The sequence below is a fragment of the Arctopsyche grandis genome, chromosome 12 (assembly GCF_051622035.1).
Source record: "Arctopsyche grandis isolate Sample6627 chromosome 12, ASM5162203v2, whole genome shotgun sequence".
In the NCBI taxonomy this organism is placed as follows: domain Eukaryota; kingdom Metazoa; phylum Arthropoda; class Insecta; order Trichoptera; family Hydropsychidae; genus Arctopsyche; species Arctopsyche grandis.
Window position 1 is genome coordinate 23,878,653 of NC_135366.1, and position 18,848 is coordinate 23,897,500.

General features: G+C 33.5%; 1 protein-coding gene across 1 annotated transcript in view; it reads left to right on the forward strand.

Moving 5' to 3' along the window:
• Cadps (calcium-dependent secretion activator 1) overlaps nucleotides 1-18,848 on the forward strand; it is a 91,293-nt gene that overhangs the window by 70,636 nt on the left and 1,809 nt on the right. The window contains exons 9-31 of the mRNA XM_077443465.1: nucleotides 47-127; nucleotides 1,875-2,041; nucleotides 4,710-4,842; nucleotides 6,214-6,335; nucleotides 6,417-6,561; nucleotides 7,938-8,044; nucleotides 8,133-8,308; nucleotides 8,380-8,400; nucleotides 8,479-8,655; nucleotides 9,871-10,007; nucleotides 10,085-10,275; nucleotides 10,577-10,718; nucleotides 11,390-11,537; nucleotides 11,609-11,721; nucleotides 14,341-14,497; nucleotides 15,892-16,033; nucleotides 16,105-16,279; nucleotides 16,393-16,527; nucleotides 16,597-16,755; nucleotides 16,836-16,916; nucleotides 17,670-17,804; nucleotides 17,883-18,022; nucleotides 18,337-18,433. Coding sequence (XP_077299591.1) covers nucleotides 47-127; nucleotides 1,875-2,041; nucleotides 4,710-4,842; nucleotides 6,214-6,335; nucleotides 6,417-6,561; nucleotides 7,938-8,044; nucleotides 8,133-8,308; nucleotides 8,380-8,400; nucleotides 8,479-8,655; nucleotides 9,871-10,007; nucleotides 10,085-10,275; nucleotides 10,577-10,718; nucleotides 11,390-11,537; nucleotides 11,609-11,721; nucleotides 14,341-14,497; nucleotides 15,892-16,033; nucleotides 16,105-16,279; nucleotides 16,393-16,527; nucleotides 16,597-16,755; nucleotides 16,836-16,916; nucleotides 17,670-17,804; nucleotides 17,883-18,022; nucleotides 18,337-18,433 — 3,081 coding nt within the window. The remainder of the gene's footprint in view (nucleotides 1-46; nucleotides 128-1,874; nucleotides 2,042-4,709; nucleotides 4,843-6,213; nucleotides 6,336-6,416; nucleotides 6,562-7,937; nucleotides 8,045-8,132; nucleotides 8,309-8,379; nucleotides 8,401-8,478; nucleotides 8,656-9,870; nucleotides 10,008-10,084; nucleotides 10,276-10,576; nucleotides 10,719-11,389; nucleotides 11,538-11,608; nucleotides 11,722-14,340; nucleotides 14,498-15,891; nucleotides 16,034-16,104; nucleotides 16,280-16,392; nucleotides 16,528-16,596; nucleotides 16,756-16,835; nucleotides 16,917-17,669; nucleotides 17,805-17,882; nucleotides 18,023-18,336; nucleotides 18,434-18,848) is intronic.

Genomic DNA, 18,848 nt, shown 5'->3' on the forward strand with positions numbered 1-18,848 from the left:
GAGGATTTTAAAATTTCGTTTTAAAGAGTTGTCTCGTTTCTTTTAGTTGGACTCTGCAGACGAACAAGCAGCGGCCATCAGACGAGAGCTCGATGGTAGAATGCAAAGAGTTACCGAGATGGAAAGAGTATGCATTTTTCAATATTAATAATGCCTAATGATTGAAATATTAGATAATAGACTGAAATCGCTTTGATATTTTACCGTCATAGGGGGTTAGCTCTCATTAAATTGGCCATAAAGGAATTAAATCGTTTACGAAATCACCAGAATTGACTGTCAGATCGACGTAATGACAGCTGGCTAGTCGTGAAAACATTCATGCCACTCATTCACAACTTTTGTGTGGTTGAACAGTTATAATACTTAGTCTCTCGTATAAATTTTATATGTACATTTTCACTTACAAATACATATAGATTACATAAAGTTAAAATTATGAAATGCGCAATGCGTCAATCGACGTCTTTTAGCCAAGTTAATTTTTCACACAATATAATTCAATGCAAGGTCAGAGAAATGTCATAATAATAGAAGTGGCTTTAGGCATGATATTGTTGTCAAGTGAGGAATGTCCACAGACCTTTTCAAATAATTTTGGCGTCAGTCGTATTTGATGCTTGGTGCTCGATGTATGTCCGATAAAAACTCCTCTGTTTTTTTATATTACTCGCAATATGAGCAAGTGCATCGTCAAAAATTGCGCGATGCATTCAAAAACACACAATAAACAACATGGGAGATATTTTTATAAGTAAATTGATCATTTAAGTAACATATTATTCAATTAACATCGTCGTTTGACAGTTTTTAAAAGTGTCATGACGATCGCCCGCATTCTACATAAAATTTCAGGGGTGGCATCTGAGAAATGTAAAAATTATTTTTAAATAAATGTAAAAACATTTCTCTTGGTGGCGCCGAATAATCAATTATTTAAGTTTAATTAATATGAACATCGTTAATTTTATATTATACATATTTTTGTTGAAACTATACATTAAACGGTAATTTAAGAGTTCCCAAGGACAGACAAATACCAAAAAGTGGATAAAAATAATCCGCCAACTGAGAATAGAAACGGATTGGCCACCAACACCCAACACCACCATATACTCAAATTGTAAATAAATCTGTATCAAAATAAAACTTTAATTTCTGCAGTGAATATTTGATGACCCTGATTATATTCCGTGCGTTGTAGCGTAGTTATGTAGACGTACCGCGTATCATTGACACAATTTATTTATTCGTAAATGCACTTATATTTTTATAACATTTCTCTATGCAAGGTCTTTCCTAAGTTTTGCTGTCCTTAACATTACTTTTATCGTCTAAAAAATATAAAATTCCATTAATATAAAATATATACGCATTCCATAAATAAATTAATAATATCAACAACTTAATTTCTTATACTTAATGTTTTATTAATGTAAATATTTCAAAATACGAAATACAAACTCAAAACTAACAAAAAATAGAAGTCAAATTCTACCTACCGTTATTTGCACAAACAATGTTGTATTTCTTGACCAAAATGCAATGTGAAACTGAAACGACATGTAACTTAACCACTGTTTACTGCAGAATGATCTGATCTACCGTGTGTACCTCCTTATAAAGGACAAGTTGCGCACCACAGCTTCCCCGATCCATTTATGTATCTATTGTCTACGCACGTAAGGTCTACCGTGGTGAGTCTATATTTCTGTGAGAACTCCAGCCCTATCTTTTGTTCGGGCACTTACTGAGTCCCATTCGCTTAATCCGGATTCTATATTGTTTATACCAACGAATTCATTTAGACAGTGGATACTCTCTCACATGTTCCCATGTTACAGTATTTCAACTATTCTTCCTGACGTTTTCAGAATCGGAAACTTATGCCGAAGTTCGTCTTGAAAGAGATGGAATCTCTGTACATCGAAGAGCTCAAATCGTCCATTAACCTTTTGATGGCCAACTTGGAGTCTCTTCCTGTCTCCAAAGGCAACATGGACTCTAAATACGGCCTCAGGTTGAAGAGGTACAATCACAGGTGAGACCGCATCGTCATCGCACAAAAATTTCGCTATTATACATTACATATATAAATATTTTAGTAGTGTGACGTGACCTTTTTATATATATTGAACTATAGTTGTTATGTGGTCATTTTTAGTGTTTATGGGACTGTGAACAAACAATTTATATTTATACATATTTTTTAATAATACGAAAATGTACAAAAACGTCAAACGTAGATAACGGCATTACATTCGAAATTTTAGAATTCGATTTTAATAAAATTCAACAATGAAATGTACATAATATGTAGTGTACGTTTGACGTTTTCGTATCACAGGCTTGTGACAAAACAATTTTATTTCGAATAATAATTCAATTTAAATGTATTTAATCGAAAACAAATGCATTTTAGATCTTAAAACAATTGAATGAAACATATGCAATTTTTTATTGTATTTTTTTTTGTTATTTTTTTTGTAATATATAATATGAATCGTTTGATTTAAGCATTCTTTTTAACTAATATAATATGATACGTTTAATTATTTCACAGTATTTATATCTACATTTATACGTTATCTTGTGTTGTTCCTATGAGACGAACGATGCTGAAATTAATTTTAAATGTTTTACATGCGTAGTAAAGCTACCCGGTATGGAAATGTATATTTTTATTATAAATCTATATATTTATATACCCATATGATTTTGTAGAACGAGGAGAAAGTATATCCTTCTTGGGTAAATCTTGCATATTTAATAATAATCTAATATATATATCAAACTTGGATCACATCAGTATATTTGTATTTTTTTTTTCAAACATTAATTAAATAATCATCGGTCGAGGAAAATATGCAAAATACACCTTTGACACATTAATATTGATTATATAATATATTGTATTATTCTACGCATCACTTTTTTATTATCATTATTACTACATAATCTCTTTTTACTGAGAAGAAGTTCTTTTTATCACATTTCCAATTACTTTTCGCATATTTTATTAAATAAATAGTGCACGTAGACTTTTTAATAATAGTGTTTAATAACGATTTACTATAGATTATTTTATTGGTAATTTCATACCGTTTTAGTACCGCTCATAAGCACATATTGCCACAATTTTATTTTCACAATTTCATAGCAAATTATTTGAATTATCCATTATGAATAAATACAATTTGCTATGGATTGTGGCTATATTATGTATTTTAAGGTATCTACTACTTTTAAATTTGGTTAATATTATATTTACCACTCGATTTATTAATACTGTAGAAATATTGCACTTTTATCGTATTGCGATTTGGATTGATTTTTAATGCCAAAGTTGTTTATTACTGAAAGCAATCGTAGACAATTGAAAAATTGATCCAATTCATGAATCACGCTTATTATTTATTTTGTGTATGTTTTTTCTTTACATTTTAGACAAACCGCAGTTTGTGCAAGTTTTAAGTAAGTCACTTTAATTTTTCGCTCTGACTAACATTACGTAACTATTCCAAAATGCTTCAAAATTAAAAAAAAAATCAAAAATTTAAATGTAATATAAAATAAGATTGAAGTTATGATGAAACATTTCGGAATATATCGCTTTTTAGAAGCACACACTATCCACGAGCACTTTTCTACATCATTTTAACATTAACACTTTTACTATGAATCAATACAAAATACATACATTCAATTTGATAGCTTTTTTTTAGAATACTTTTATGCTTATTTTGAAACTTTTTTAATACTATAATAGATTGAATTTTCAATTCATTAAAATCGTAGTAAAAGGTAGGTTTTCTTTAGATAGCTCTCGTTTAAAATTGCGCTTTTGAAAAACTAAAAAAAATTGATAGTTTGTTTTATAATAGTCGTATCTACATATAATATATACAAGATAAATTAAATAAAAATTCATAAATGGATTTTGTGCAAATATTTTACATACTTTTCGATAATATACGACATACATACATACATATATAATATATCAATAATGCATGCACAAAATCTTTGCAGAAAATCAATCGACCATACGTACTATTTCTCCTATATTTCATTAAACATTTATAAACTTAGTTCACTGCTTAAAAAGTTAACGGAGAAATGACTTTTGAAACAAACACACGCAATATCAAATTTATTTCTTTACGCTTACTCATTTTTGGATAATGGTATCGCTTTTGTGTCCATAATAACATATCTCTATATATATATATATATATTTTTATATGAATTAAAATTGAATAAAAATTCATTTTTGGGGCACCTCGACAACCACTTTGTTCCTATATTTTCGTCACATGCGAATGTTGTACGGCAACCACCGATCAAATCACGTCACATCACACAATTATATATTTCACCACTATTTTATTTTTATTTTTGGCTGATCACAATCAATGGTTATTATTATTTATTGTAATCGTCGCACATTGCGTCTTCCTATCATCCCTTGTGGTTATTGTTTAACTTTTTGTCGTTGATATATTTATTATATGAACTTTATATATATATATATTATATATATGAAAATCGGTGTTGCCTGCATATTTGTGATCCTACGTATGATCTTTTAAATGTTTTTTTTTTAAATATTATTTTATTTTTATTTTTTATTCGGTGTCGGTGTGTTGTTGGTGGTGCTAATGTTAAATTTGGCGCCATTTTGCACGTGTCAGGTCTCACGGGGGCAGCGATCCAAGTCCAAAGTTGAGTAAGCAACTTTGTTTTAGGTCACAAGGCTCCCTGGCCAAACTCGAGGGTGACTCTGCCGATGGTGACACGCAGTTGACCAAGATGGACGTTGTCCTCACCTTCCAACTTGAGGTTCTGTATTAATTAAATATCTCCATTGTTTGATTATTTAAATTTTTTCACATTCAACAAAATGTCTCTCTTTGAGGCGTGATGAAAACGTACGGCTTATGAAGTTGAACGGTTGACGTTGGCCCTGCCACCTAATCGTCAACGATGAAGATGATTGTTTAAATGCATTCGTCGTATTTTTCATCACTCCTTTTTATTTGTGTAGTGCTTTCGAAAAGTTCTCGAAAAGTTGTTATCTATCTATATATAGGTATATACATACATATATATATAAATGAATGTCTGTCTGACTGTGTGTCTCAAATAGGCTCCTAAGCCACTGAACCGAACTTCCAGGATTTGTTGTATGCATGTCCGGGAAGGTTACTATGAAAAAAAAAACGGGAATGAGTGTCATTGCAATGCTATAATTTCAAATGTTTTCGCGTCGCGAACAACGTGTTCGCTGTCTGCGTTTTTCCGACAAATGGGAATGGGAACGAGAACGGGAACGGGAAAGAGAACGAGAACGGGAACGGGAACGGGAACGGGAACGGGAACGGGAACGGGAACGGGAACGGGAACGGGAACGGGAACGGGAACGGGAACGGGAACGGGAACGGGAACGGGAATCGCATGCGTTATTGTGAAATTGCAACGCATGCCGGTTTCAACTAGTTATTGATAAAAGCTATGTTTTTAATTCATTTTTAGACCTACATAGTTATAAATATTTATTTATTCTAAAATATTTATAGTTATAAATATTTATTTATCTATTTATGTATGTACATATGTATTTAGCCACAGCGTGGTGCACTGGTAGAGCTATTGCATACTAGTAGAGAGGTCGTGGGTTCAAGTCCCGGCCAAATACGCTGCTGGCGAGATCTTGTGGTTATTAAAACACCCATCGCCTGTCTGTTGTTAAATGTTTCGATTTTACTAGCTTGATTGTTGTGGCGGATCCAATAAATCAGTATCCTCCCCTTCAGTTTCTGGAAATTCAAGTTATTATCATCTCGAAGGTGATAAAAATGCTACCTTAATAATGTATTTCTCGAAAATTTTCTGTAAATCAAAAATTTTTTTGATTGTCCATAAATATCTCTATTGTCATCTATGTCCTGTTTTGTTTGAAAAATTGTTAGTACTTATGTACAAAAATAATCTAACCATATGTGTCACCTTGGGTTAATTCTTGTCATCGTACATATGACAGATTTTTCAAATTGCATATATGAAATATTGAAAAATACAGTGCTGCTTTGTTTTTTTTTTTAATTTGAACTTTCTGAGAACTTTTTGAATGCCCCCCCTCGTAATACAATTCATAGTTTGGTTTTATTCACATGTATAAAGTATTAATACGGTTTGCCTGTGTATATATAGGTGGTTGTTATGGAAGTTAAGGGCTTGAAATCCTTGGCTCCTAACCGTATAGTTTATTGTACTATGGAAGTGGAAGGAGGTGATAAGTTGCAAACGGATCAAGCCGAAGCGTCGAAACCAATGTAATATATTTTCAGTGTTTACCTGTCGATCTCGAATGTGGATATTTTTTATCTCATGTTGCTCTTTCTATCTCATTTCAGGTGGGATACTCAAGGAGATTTCAGTACTACACAGCCGTTGCCTGCAGTGAAAGTAAAGTTGTATACGGAAAATCCTGGAATGTTAGCTCTGGAGGATAAGGAATTGGGGAAGGTTGTTTTGAGACCGACACCACAAACGTCAAAAGTATGTATTATGTCAATTTAATGCGCGCTGAAACTTATCAGAACTGAAAATGTCTCGAGTTGTAAATAACACTGAGCAACAAAAATACACGTTTTTTTCTTACCGGAGCGGACAAATTTGACCCACTAAATTCGAATATGACGATGATTTTTGTTGGTAAATATGAGCGTTCAAATAAAATGTGCGATTTTTAAAGAGTTTTGGCTTTTGCGATCTTTATCTCAAAATTTAGTGTTAGTATACCCAAAGGTGAGTATACAAAAAAAAAATCGGCTGTGTTTTCTATTGATTATGATTTTTATTGCTTTAAAGCACATATAATTAATTATATATCGAATTTTAAAAGTAAAAAATATACGTTTTTTACTAACCTCTTCTTAGTTCGGAAACGATTTTGTCCTGTGACGAAGTTTGAGTTCTTATCCAATCGTTTTCAAACTTTGCCATTTTGCTCGGTTTGGTCATCAATATAAGTAGAAATGACGTCCGTCATTACGATGGTGAAAAATAATTGTCATAGACACGTTTTAAAATACTGCATCTTCGTTCTCGGTGACGTCTATCGTCCACACTGTCGCATTTGTCCACACTGTTCTGATCGGTTTTTTTTCCTTTTCACCCCCCTCTCACTATGGCATATTGAGCACTTTGCCATACTCATAATCAAAGTTTACGGAGATAATTGGTGATTTCTCAATTAGGTTTTTTTTTATACATTTATTTTTTTACACATTTTTTTCTGGAGATATCATGTATTTGTTGGAACAATTATATATTTCACTACGTTCACAAGAGTTGGTTTTCAATTTCTATATTTTATTTGAACGTACTTTTTATTTTAGACTTCACCCCGCTAAATTTTTTGTTTGCTCAGTGTAATTCAAATATGAAGTTTTATACATAAATACATAATAAATAAAGTAAATATTTTCAAAATATGAAGTTTCCGAAAATATTCATATGCTTACGACATCACGTTCGTTAGTACGGGTGCACTTGCTGCTATGACGTCACTAATACGTAAATATTTCTTCAATCACTAAAAAAAACCGGCTCCGCTTGATACTTTTTGGTGACATGTACTGCTGTATAATACATATGAATAAGTCATGCTGGTTACTGCTGTTACGGATACATCACGTACATATTACGGAACATATGAATGTGTCCATATAGAATGAACTAAAGAATATTTTTCGTACTGCTGTTTACGTGAAGTTGCCGGTCTGTTTTGTGGTATTTTAAATGAATTTGTGTATAAGTTTTCCATCTCTATTATTTTTAGAATGTATGTATGTAGACCTTTATCGTCATTTCTTAAATTATCAAAAAATATATGCAGAAACATCTTATTAAAAAGTTTAATTTATTTTTAGGCTCCTGAATGGCACAGGATGACAGTGGCCAAAAATCTTCCAGATCAGGATTTGCGTATAAAGATCGCCTGTCGTATAGATAAGCCGCTCAATATGAAACATGCAGGGTTGATATTTTACTATGTTGCATTCTCACTTGTAGAATATTTTTTAATAATTTTCAGCTAATATACATATGTTTGGGGTGTGTTTTAGACACCTTTTCGTAGTAGGTAAGTCAGTTTGGAGGAAGTGGAAGAAGCGATACATGGTTCTGGTGCAAGTATCCCAATACACATTCGCATTGTGCTCGTATAAAGATAAGAAAAGCGAACCGGCCGAGATGATGCAGCTGGACGGTTTCACTGTAGATTATATAGAACCAGCAAGTGGTCAGTATTGTGAAAATCAAATGGAATAGTACTTAAGATAGATGTTTTAAATGTATTGTTTTCTGTTGCAGCTCAATTGATGGTCGGAATGGGTCGGTTGATTTTTGATGAGTTTTTTCGATTATGTTGTTTAGATGCATATGTGAAGGTGTAGATATTTGGTTTTTCAGAGTTGGAAGGTGGGAAGTATTTCATGAACGCTGTCAGGGATGGCGAATCTGTACTGATGGGTGTCAATGATGAAAACGAGTGCCATTTGTGGGTTATGGCCATGTATAGGGCAACAGGACAGAGTCACAAGCCTACACCGCCTACTACTAGCGATACGCATCATAAAATCATGGGAGGTCAGTAGTTTTTATCTGCATACATACAGCTTTTTTTGGACCATATCCCAGATATATTTGGTTTTTGGATCCTCCGGAAGAACCTATCCTTGATTGTTACTGGAATCTCCTGTTTCTCTTAATTCCTTCTGGGTCACCTTATCGGACTTTTTTTATACATTGTAAGATTATGTGATTGGCGCTCGTTAACCACCGCTTTACCAGCGCTGATCTCGCGTTCGTGCAAAAAAGCATCGGCGTATAAGAGAGCCGTATATAACTACCAATAAGGTCTCGCGAACCATCGACCAATGATATCTCTGTGTGGAGAGTACACGCTGGGGTATAAATATTGGGCGGTTTTGTATCGTGGGTCATTCGGAGCTGGCGGGCCGACGGGTGAACAATAAAATACCCCGGAAACACGTCCACCCAACACTATCAGATTAGATCAGATGATTGCAAGCGGATCGTGATTTCATCTAGGACTATTTTGGCACCTTGAGGTACACCATTCATGAGCGTCGATCCATCTTTTAACTGAATATGTGAACCACTACTAACCAATTCGAAGGTTTAAGATTAATGCGGGACCAAGTTTAGGTAGATTGGGTCTTATATTGCCTTAAGATGCATTTTTTTCTCGAGATTGTGATCCTGAATTACAACAAGCCAAAAAATGACTTCTGGTCACACTTCCTGCATCGTTTTCATTAGCTAGCAGCATGGCTCGATGGTTGGGCTTTTGCCTAGCACCGAGAGGCGCCGGGTTCGATCCTGTGAGTTGACCTCGATTGAAAATAGCTCCAGGTCGATCGATTCCTATCAGAGTTTACCAATTTTTCTGATTTCATTGTTGAAACGGCTCCTCCATTAAATTGCCTAAAAACTTTCCTACCAACTATGTCACCACTATTTGAGTATGATTAATGTACAATGAAATTTATGTACAAGTTAAAATTCATAGATGTTTCGTTAATTTCGAATTTTCAATGTGTCGTAATTCAGCGACTTATGTAATAAAAATGCTGCATTGTTTGTAATTGGCCAGGGAGACACATTGAGGTTTACCTTTTAGGCCTTCCTGTATATAATAAAATAAAATTACAAAAGCACAAGTTTGTCCCTATTCTTCTGCATACTTTTCAGAAAAATTGTTATAAATGACCAAAAAATATTCTAAAATCTCTAAATAATAAACAAGATGAGATACACATATATTTTTTTTGGTTCCAGATGCTGACAAAGCGAGAAAACACGGCATGGAGGAATACATCCAAGCCGACCCCTGTACATTTGACCACGCTGCCTTATTTGCAACGCTGCAATCTCTAACTCTCAAGTACCGACTGAACGACCCTTACTGCTCGCTGGTACGACCCAAAACTCAACATCCATCTTCCCATCATCCAACATCGTCCGATCTCACTCTCATTCGTTGTGATTTCAGGGTTGGTTCTCACCTGGGCAAGTGTTCGTGCTGGACGAGTACTGTGCACGATATGGAGTGCGAGGCTGCTACAGACACCTGTGCTACCTGGCAGATCTTCTGGATACGGCACACGCTGCCACGCAGACCATCGACCCTACGCTCATACATTATTCGTTTGCCTTCTGCGCATCGCACGTGCACGGCAACAGGTACTAGAACCTAGTACCTGTTACAAATAATACCCTTTAGTTACTAGAGTGTATTATTTGACGTTAACGGGAAGGCACTATCCATCCTACGCACACCTAAATCTTGTCTCTATCTCTATCTCTTCCATCTAGCATACCTTGTCTTATATGTATACTATACTATATGATGTGTCTGTGTACCTGTCACTTTCTGTCCACCGCAATTCGTTGCTTGGCACCGACCCGTCAAATATGTGTTGTTGTGTAAGTGCTTTGAATGTTCAACTGTCAATTTTTGTAATGATTGAGATTATGTTTTCAGACCTGACGGAGTAGGTAGCATTACGGTGCAGGAGAAGGACAAGTTCGCCGAGATCAAGGACAGACTCAGGGAACTGCTTCAGTATCAGATCACCAATTTTAGATATGCTTTCCCCTTCGGAAGACCAGACGGTGCCCTTAAGGTAGAATTAATGCACTTTGAGAACTGAAATTTAATCACAACCGAGTGTCAATGTTCTGTCGTCTTCTACATATACTGTGTACTTCTACTGTCTGCTGGATCATCTCGTACGCCTATATAAATGTTCATACTGATCTACACATAATGCATATCTCGAAATTCACACCTTTTCCCAAATTGCATACTTTGGATACTAATCAAGCATTTTCGTCTTCCACCTACGGAATCCGATCCTTATGTTACCTTTGCCCCACTATTTTGATTGTGCTTCTCATCCTCCGATCCCTTTTTTGTGATTCCTAGCATCTTACATACATCTTCATGTGCTTCTACACTGAATCTTATATAACATATCAAATGCTTCCGTAAAACATTCAAATGTTCGTGCTTTAAAGCAATTGTTTGATGTAGTGATTGAAAATTTGGTTAATTGACAAGGATTTCAATCGTTTAAAACAGGTAATAGGAGAATATCCAATAAGTATTATCTGTTTTAAAAGTTTATTAATCTTTGTTTCCAATTTAATATAATATAATATTAAACCAAAGGTTTAGCCAATTTTTCGAGCACTCTATTTTGTTTCTCGAACGTGGAATCAAATTTCAGGATATGCAATGCCTTTTTCATGTAAAATATCACTATTAAATTGTTTATAATATTTTATATTTCAGGCTACTCTTAGTTTATTAGAAAGAGTATTAATGAAAGATATAGTAACACCTGTACCGTTAGAAGACGTAAGAAGCATGATAAAAACAAGCTTGGAGACGGCTGCTCTCTTGAACTACACACAACTTTCGCAAAAAGCTAATATTGAAGGTATGCGAAAATATATTTTCTAAATCTTAGTTGTGCTTTTTTTGTTTCTAATGATATTTGGTTACTTTCAGAGGATCTGAGAGGAGAAACAATGGTGACTCCAGCTAAAAAGTTGGAAGATCTCATTCATTTGGCAGAGCTTTGCGTTGATCTTTTGACTCAAAACGAAGAGCACTATGCCGAGGTATATATCAGATTTTTTCTATATATTACATAAAAAATGTGTTTTGTAAATAAAATATGCATTCGTGTCGTAATAGTGTGATCTTTGTCATTTTTCTTCGAGATAAAATTCAAAAATGAGTGTTTTACAATTGATCTTACATACATACATTGTGTATATACATACGTATGTACATACATATGTATGAAGGAAAATGCAATCGATCTCACCTGTAATGAATATTGTGAACCAAGCACTTATAAATATAATTATAAATATCAGTAGGTGTTCAAAAATATCCTCCATTATTTATCGGGTGTTCTTATCCTCTACCGATACATGAACACCTTATGATCGAATCCTTCTTATATTATAATTGGCCTGCCATCTTCAAAATTGGATGTTAGTCATATATATACTATTATTACAATGTCTGTGCATCGAATAATTACATTTTTATTTATTTTATAAATTTAAAAATATATTTTTTAGAAAATCGTCAAGGTTTAGAGTCGATTTTTTTCATTCGAGTGGTCGATTAAAAATATATTTTTAAATTAATGCATTTTTTTTTTTAATATTATCAAATCATTTGAATAATTAACTATCAATGTTATTTCCCAAAATTACTATTTTTATACAATTATTATATATTTATATGAATTTTTCCTCCGAATAGTATTAAATTTTCCAGAATTTAACGAATTGACGACCATAAAACACGCAGTTATATTTTGATGTGTATTTTATAAATGTTACAAAATTATTATTAATAAAAGGTGAAATATTATATTTTTATCAATAAGAAAGCTTTTATATAATAATAATATTAATCAAATTAGTACGTGATTATATACATTAAATGGTATTTGAAACAAATCAAAAAAGGTCAAATTTTTTATGGTCATCAATATCATAATAGCAACTTTTGCCGTTTAAATGATTTTAATTTAATTTCACACTATTTTTAATTATTGTAAATATAGCTACGTATACATATATGATTTTAAGTATATTAATATTATATATTTATGGTTGAAAGTTGCTATTTGATACAATTTAAATGTCGTTCTTTCAATGTTGTGTCTATGGACTCCACACACTGAATGTTAACTATTAAAATTATACAAACGTCTAACTTTGACTCGTTCATTAAATTAATAATACAATTTATTACTCATTAGAATAGAAAGAAAACAAAAAGAGTAGAATTCTTATTAAATGTGAGCGAAATTGATTATTTCATTATTGTAAACTCCTCTCGTCGGAGTAATTATTTTTATTATTTAATTAAATAATAAATTTAGCAACGAGTCAAAGGGTTGGCTTTGTGCACTTTGTCGTAAACTATTGTAATCATTGTTGTGGTTTCTGCCTATCTCTATTGTGTGTGCTCTTTTCTTATTTTGTTCCGCAGGTTTATAACAAAACGGATACTAGCGGTCAACCAAACGTAATTAAACATTCCAATTTATATATTTTATATATATATATTATAAAAAATATTTATTTTAATATATACATATCACATTGTTACAACATCACTTTAGAGTTGAATGTATTATTTTTATAATATATATTGATTATGAAATTGAAAAAAAAAACTCATCACATAAATTGCAATAACCGATTTATATACATTCTCGTACGTTGCATTACTTTAACTATTGTTTTGTTTTGTTTCAATTTACATTATATTAGAATTCATAGCAACTGAAAGTTCACGTTCAATTATAATATACTTATTCGTTTGTGCTAAATGTGAATAAATTTTTGCATTTTCTTTCGTTATTATTTTCGTTTACAAAATGTGGTAGTGTGTTTGTATAATAATTGAAATTAATTCGACCATTCGAAAAAAGTACGATAAAACTATATAGAATGTTCTATTCAGAGTGTGCCTAGTATAAGAGTTTTAAATATTGCTTCATGTTGTTTGATTAATGCGAAAATATTGATACATTTAAAATTTGTTTTGTTACATTATGACCTTTTTATATTTTTGATACATGAATTATATTGTACGTTTTATATTTACAAAATTCACACACAAAATCCTCACTGAACATTATTTGATTCAATTGTACAAAAATGAATTGTTTAAACAATTTCTTACACCGTGCACATTATTGATTTATACACGTAAATTTATCTGAATTTTTTTATAGAAAACATCTCAAATGACCAAAAAAAAAAATCTTTTCTTCTTCAACACTTCGTGATAATTATAGCTTTATATTTTCAATTTATTATATTATTAGAAGCTTCGTATTTATAATTGTAGTTGAATTGAATGCAGCTTCTATAATTTGGCGAAACTTTTTTAATTAGTAGTGAAAGCGCTTTGAACGTGTTTGAATCCAAAAAAAAATAATAAAAATTCCCTTGCACAATTTAGTTCGCACGATATTATGAAATTCATTATTACTTTTTTTTGCGTAACGCTTTGCAATGTGAGAATGGAAATGTTCATTTTTATAATAAAAATTTATTGAATTACATTAAAATTGGCCGGTTCATACGAAAAGTAAGTGTAAAACGTATCGAAAATGGCCTAAAAATAATTATCAAAATAAAAAAAATGTTTAAGCAATATGTAACCTTCAGTGGTATATTTTAATAGTTTTGTAATGTTTTCAGGCATTCGCGTGGTTCTCAGATCTGCTCGTTGAACATTCTGAAATATTCTGGTCGCTTTTCGCCGTAGATATGGACCGTGTCTTATCCGAACTTCCTCCAGACACCTGGGACTCTTTCCCGCTGTTCCAAATTTTGAATGACTTCTTAAGATCAGAAGGTGAGCAATTCAAACCAATCGCTAGATATAAGATGATTTTTAAATTGTTATTTGAGTACAAAATGTATTTTTCTCAATAGCTGGCTCACACGGAATGACTCCTCAGCAAAAGAAAGCTGCTGCTGAAAACCGTTTGTTTCATTTCCATTGAATCAAATTAGTATTTAACTTTATGTTCAGATCGAATTTTTTTAATTTAAGAAATATTATCGGAGGATTGATTTTTACTTCAATTTATGTACACATATGCATGCAAGAAAAGAAGTAGATCAAGTTCCATCAGTTATGTAAAACGTATTTATTTATTTACATATTAGCCACAGTGACATACAGAATACTCTAACGCGTTACAATGACCATACGTATAAGCATAATACAAATACTGTATTCATAAAAACTAACGCGACGTTTATATTATAGATAACACATTTTTGAAATCATATTCAAGTAGTGGTGAAATAGTGGGTAGGATAGATTTTGCCAATTTGATGGAGGAACCGCTTCAATAATTGAATCAGATAAATTGGCTAGCTCTGATAGGAAACGATCGACTTGGAGTCACAAATATCTAAGTCTGACCAGCAGCATTAAAGATTATACTCAAAATAAATTATTTTCAATCGAGGTCAGCTCATGGGATCGAACCCGGTGATTTCTCGGTGCTTAGTATCAACGCAACCACCGAGCCATGCTGCTGTATGGAATAGAAGTGAGAGTTTCAGTCAAGTCAAGCTAATGGACTCGCGTGCAGTCTACTTGCTGCCTACTGATGTCACACACTTCTATCTACATATGACTCGTTTTATTTGAATGTGGCAGAAGTCCATTTTTTTTCATTTCGAGAAATATTACACAAAACATTGAATATAATGCTTTGCGTTTAGCAATATTAAAAAAAAAAATACTGGTGGCTTGTAATACGTTCATTCTGCTTTTCCTTGATTCTGGACATATCAAATCAAAATAAGTGATTAAGCCAAACAGAAATAGTTTTTTTGGAACTGAAAATTGGATCTCCGCCACTTTCAAATGTAGTGGCTCATATGTACATATATAAGTAATAGAACCAGCTTCAAATAAACAAACTAACTTGTTTAGAACCTCAAGCTAAGTCAAGCTAATGGGCTCGTGCGTAGTCTACTTGCTTAAGCTGCAAATATTCACAACTGGCGTGACGTCAATTCGAGTTATTTACATGTATTTGTATAATGTATGCATAAAATAAATTACCAAACTTCTATAACGCAAGAACGTGAAAAAGATTCACTTTCATACTGCGTACTTACTTGAAATGTTTCCCAACTTGCATCATGTACATCTTGTATTAGGCATTCGTAATTATGGACGAGTAGCCATTGTTACGACGTGTTTTATATCATATTTTAATTTTTCAGCTAACTTGAAAATGGGTAAGTTCCACGAGCATCTGCGCGAAACGTTTGCCCCGCTGGTTGTCAGATACGTGGATCTTATGGAGTCGTCAATTGCCCAAAGTCTTCACAAAGGATTCGAGAAAGAACGATGGGAAATCAAAGGGTAACATTGTTTTAACATCATCTATGTATACGCAGTTTGACTTATTAATTCTTACGATTGTTTCATCGCAGAAATGGTTGTGGAACATCGGAAGAATTGTTCTGGAAACTGGACGCTCTGCAATGCTTCATCAGAGATTTGCACTGGCCTGACGCCGAGTTCAGAACACACCTAGAACAGAGACTGAAACTCATGGCGACCGACATGATGGAGAGTTGTGTCCAACGTACAGACGCAGCATTCCAGGTATACTTCTGGACATGTTTACTAGAAATATGATACATTGATTGCTATTTTGATAAATCTTTTGGAGCTACGAAAAATTGTACAACTGACAAGGGCGTTTATAAATATTTCAGTCATGTTTGAAGAAGAGCGTAACATTCATTTCAACCGACTACATCCTGCCATCAGAGGTGTGCGCCATGGTCAACGTAATTCTGGACGCCAAGAATCAAGCATTCAAACTGTGCACAGTAGATGGGGTCGATGTTGTAAGTCCCAAGTCATTTTGACATCCAATATGCTCAATTATGATTAATTACGAATGATATTTTTTGCAGCACTCGTATCACAGTCGCATGGACACCCTAATAGACGGATGCATCACCACCATGACAACAGGACTTTGCAGCAGATTGACTGCAGTTCTAGAAGCCGTCCTGACAAAGTTGGCCAGATTTGATGAAGGAAGCCTCATCGGATCTATCTTGACCATTGCGGTACACTTACTCACAATAAGTAATGTCATTGTTGTGACATTTGGTATGTTTATAAATATGTTTTTATTATGTTATTGCAGAATGTATCAGGATCTGGAAAAGATATGGGTCAAGGCTATGTTACATTCATGAGAAATAGCATGGATCAAATCAGATCAAAGGTAAATATTCATATGTGATTACAAGGAATGAAAAATACTAGATTTTTATTGGTCGGAAAGATACTTGGAACATGTAATAGGAATTGAAATCTACATTTCGCCTAATGATGTGGAATCATCATCATGTACAGCCGCTCACCATCCACTGCTGTATGAAGGCCTTTCCAACACGCTTCCACTCTTCTCTGTTTTCCGCAACTCTCATCCATCTCATCCCACACATTTTCCTAATTTCGTCTACCCATCTTCCTTGCGGTCTTCCCTTTACCCTTTTGCATTCTCTCGGGTACCATTCTAGCACTTCTTTTCTCCACCTTTCACCCATTCTTCTAGCCACGTGGCTCGCCCATTGCCATTTCAATCTCTTTCCTCTATCCACTATCTCCACTACCCTTGTCATACTTCTCACCTCGGTGTTCCACTTCCTGTCTTTCCTCGTTATGCCGAGCATACAGCGTTCCATACTTATATGAGTGCATTGGACTCTGTATAGCATCTTGGCGTTCAATGTCCAAGTTTCGCATCCATACATCAAATCACTGGCAAAATGCAAAATGATCGAAGATCTTTTTCTTCAGGCAGATTGATTTTGATTTTAAAATAACATTCATTCATCCAAATGAACTCCATCCTGATTTCATACGTCTCTTTATTTCTTCTAATTTACTACCGGACATGTCTATTGTTTGACCTGAATATAAATAATTATTCATTGATGTGGAATAGTAGGTATATAATGTGCTTCGATTTCAGGTAACAGACGAGTTGTGGATTTTAACACTGTTCGAGCAGTGGTATGCAGGACAGTTGAGTCTCATCGGAACATGGTTGGTTGACAGATCTGCTCTACATCCTCACCAATGTGCCTGCTTGTCCATCATCATCAAAGTAGCCATCTAAATGTTGTCTGAATCTTGTTTGAAATCTGCTATGTACTTTTTAGTGATTGTTTTAATCGATTTGCAGAAAATGTACAGTGACTTTGAGCTACAAGGTGTCATTGACGACAAGTTGAATAGCAAAACGTACAACACGGTGTCGACAAGGATGCAAGCAGAGGAAGCTACGTGCTCATTGATCATGTCTCAGCGAGGAGACGATTCACAGTAAACAATTTTTTTATGATTTATGAACGTATGTATATATAGGAAGTGTGATCAAGATGTTCGAGGACTGAACCAATATTTGAGGATTGATATTGAGACGTTTTTATGAATCGCCGGTATTGAGCGGATTGAAATGGGTCATTTTTTTGTGTCGGCTTGGGGTGCGATAAGTATATAATACAATCTGAGTAAATATTGGAAATGTCCTACAATATCGTGTGATCTGTCAATTCGAGTGCGAATTCGGCTAATATTTGTTTTTTTATATATACACGTGAGTAATATTGTGAATGAAAAAAAATATTTCGTTTCAGCGGTGGTGAGGACGGTTCGGATGATGGAGCCAGAGGTGGAAAATCGAGACTCGAAGCCTTAACCGAAGATGGAAAGTTGGGAAATGTTGTTGGAAAGGTAATTGAATTCTGTTGTTTTATTATGCTATTAATAACACTGAGCAACAAAAAAAAATACCAGAGCGGAGACTACCTAATCTTTACTAAGTTTGACTCACTGAATTCGAATATGATATTGATTTTTGTTGGTGGGTGATCGTTTACGAGATATGAGCGTTTAAAAAAATCAGCGATTTTTACAGTTTTTTGGCTTTTGCGGTCTTTAACTCAAAATTTAGGATTGTTACGCTCAAAGTGAGTATTGGAATCAATAGTCAGATATTTTTCCTATTAATTGTTATATTTCATTGCTTTAAAATACTTCTAATTAATTGTCTAACGGATTTTAAAAGTCAAAAATATATTTTTTTTTACGGATTTTTTTTTCGTGCTATTTTCATTTATTTGGCAAATTTTTTATTTCACCACGTTTA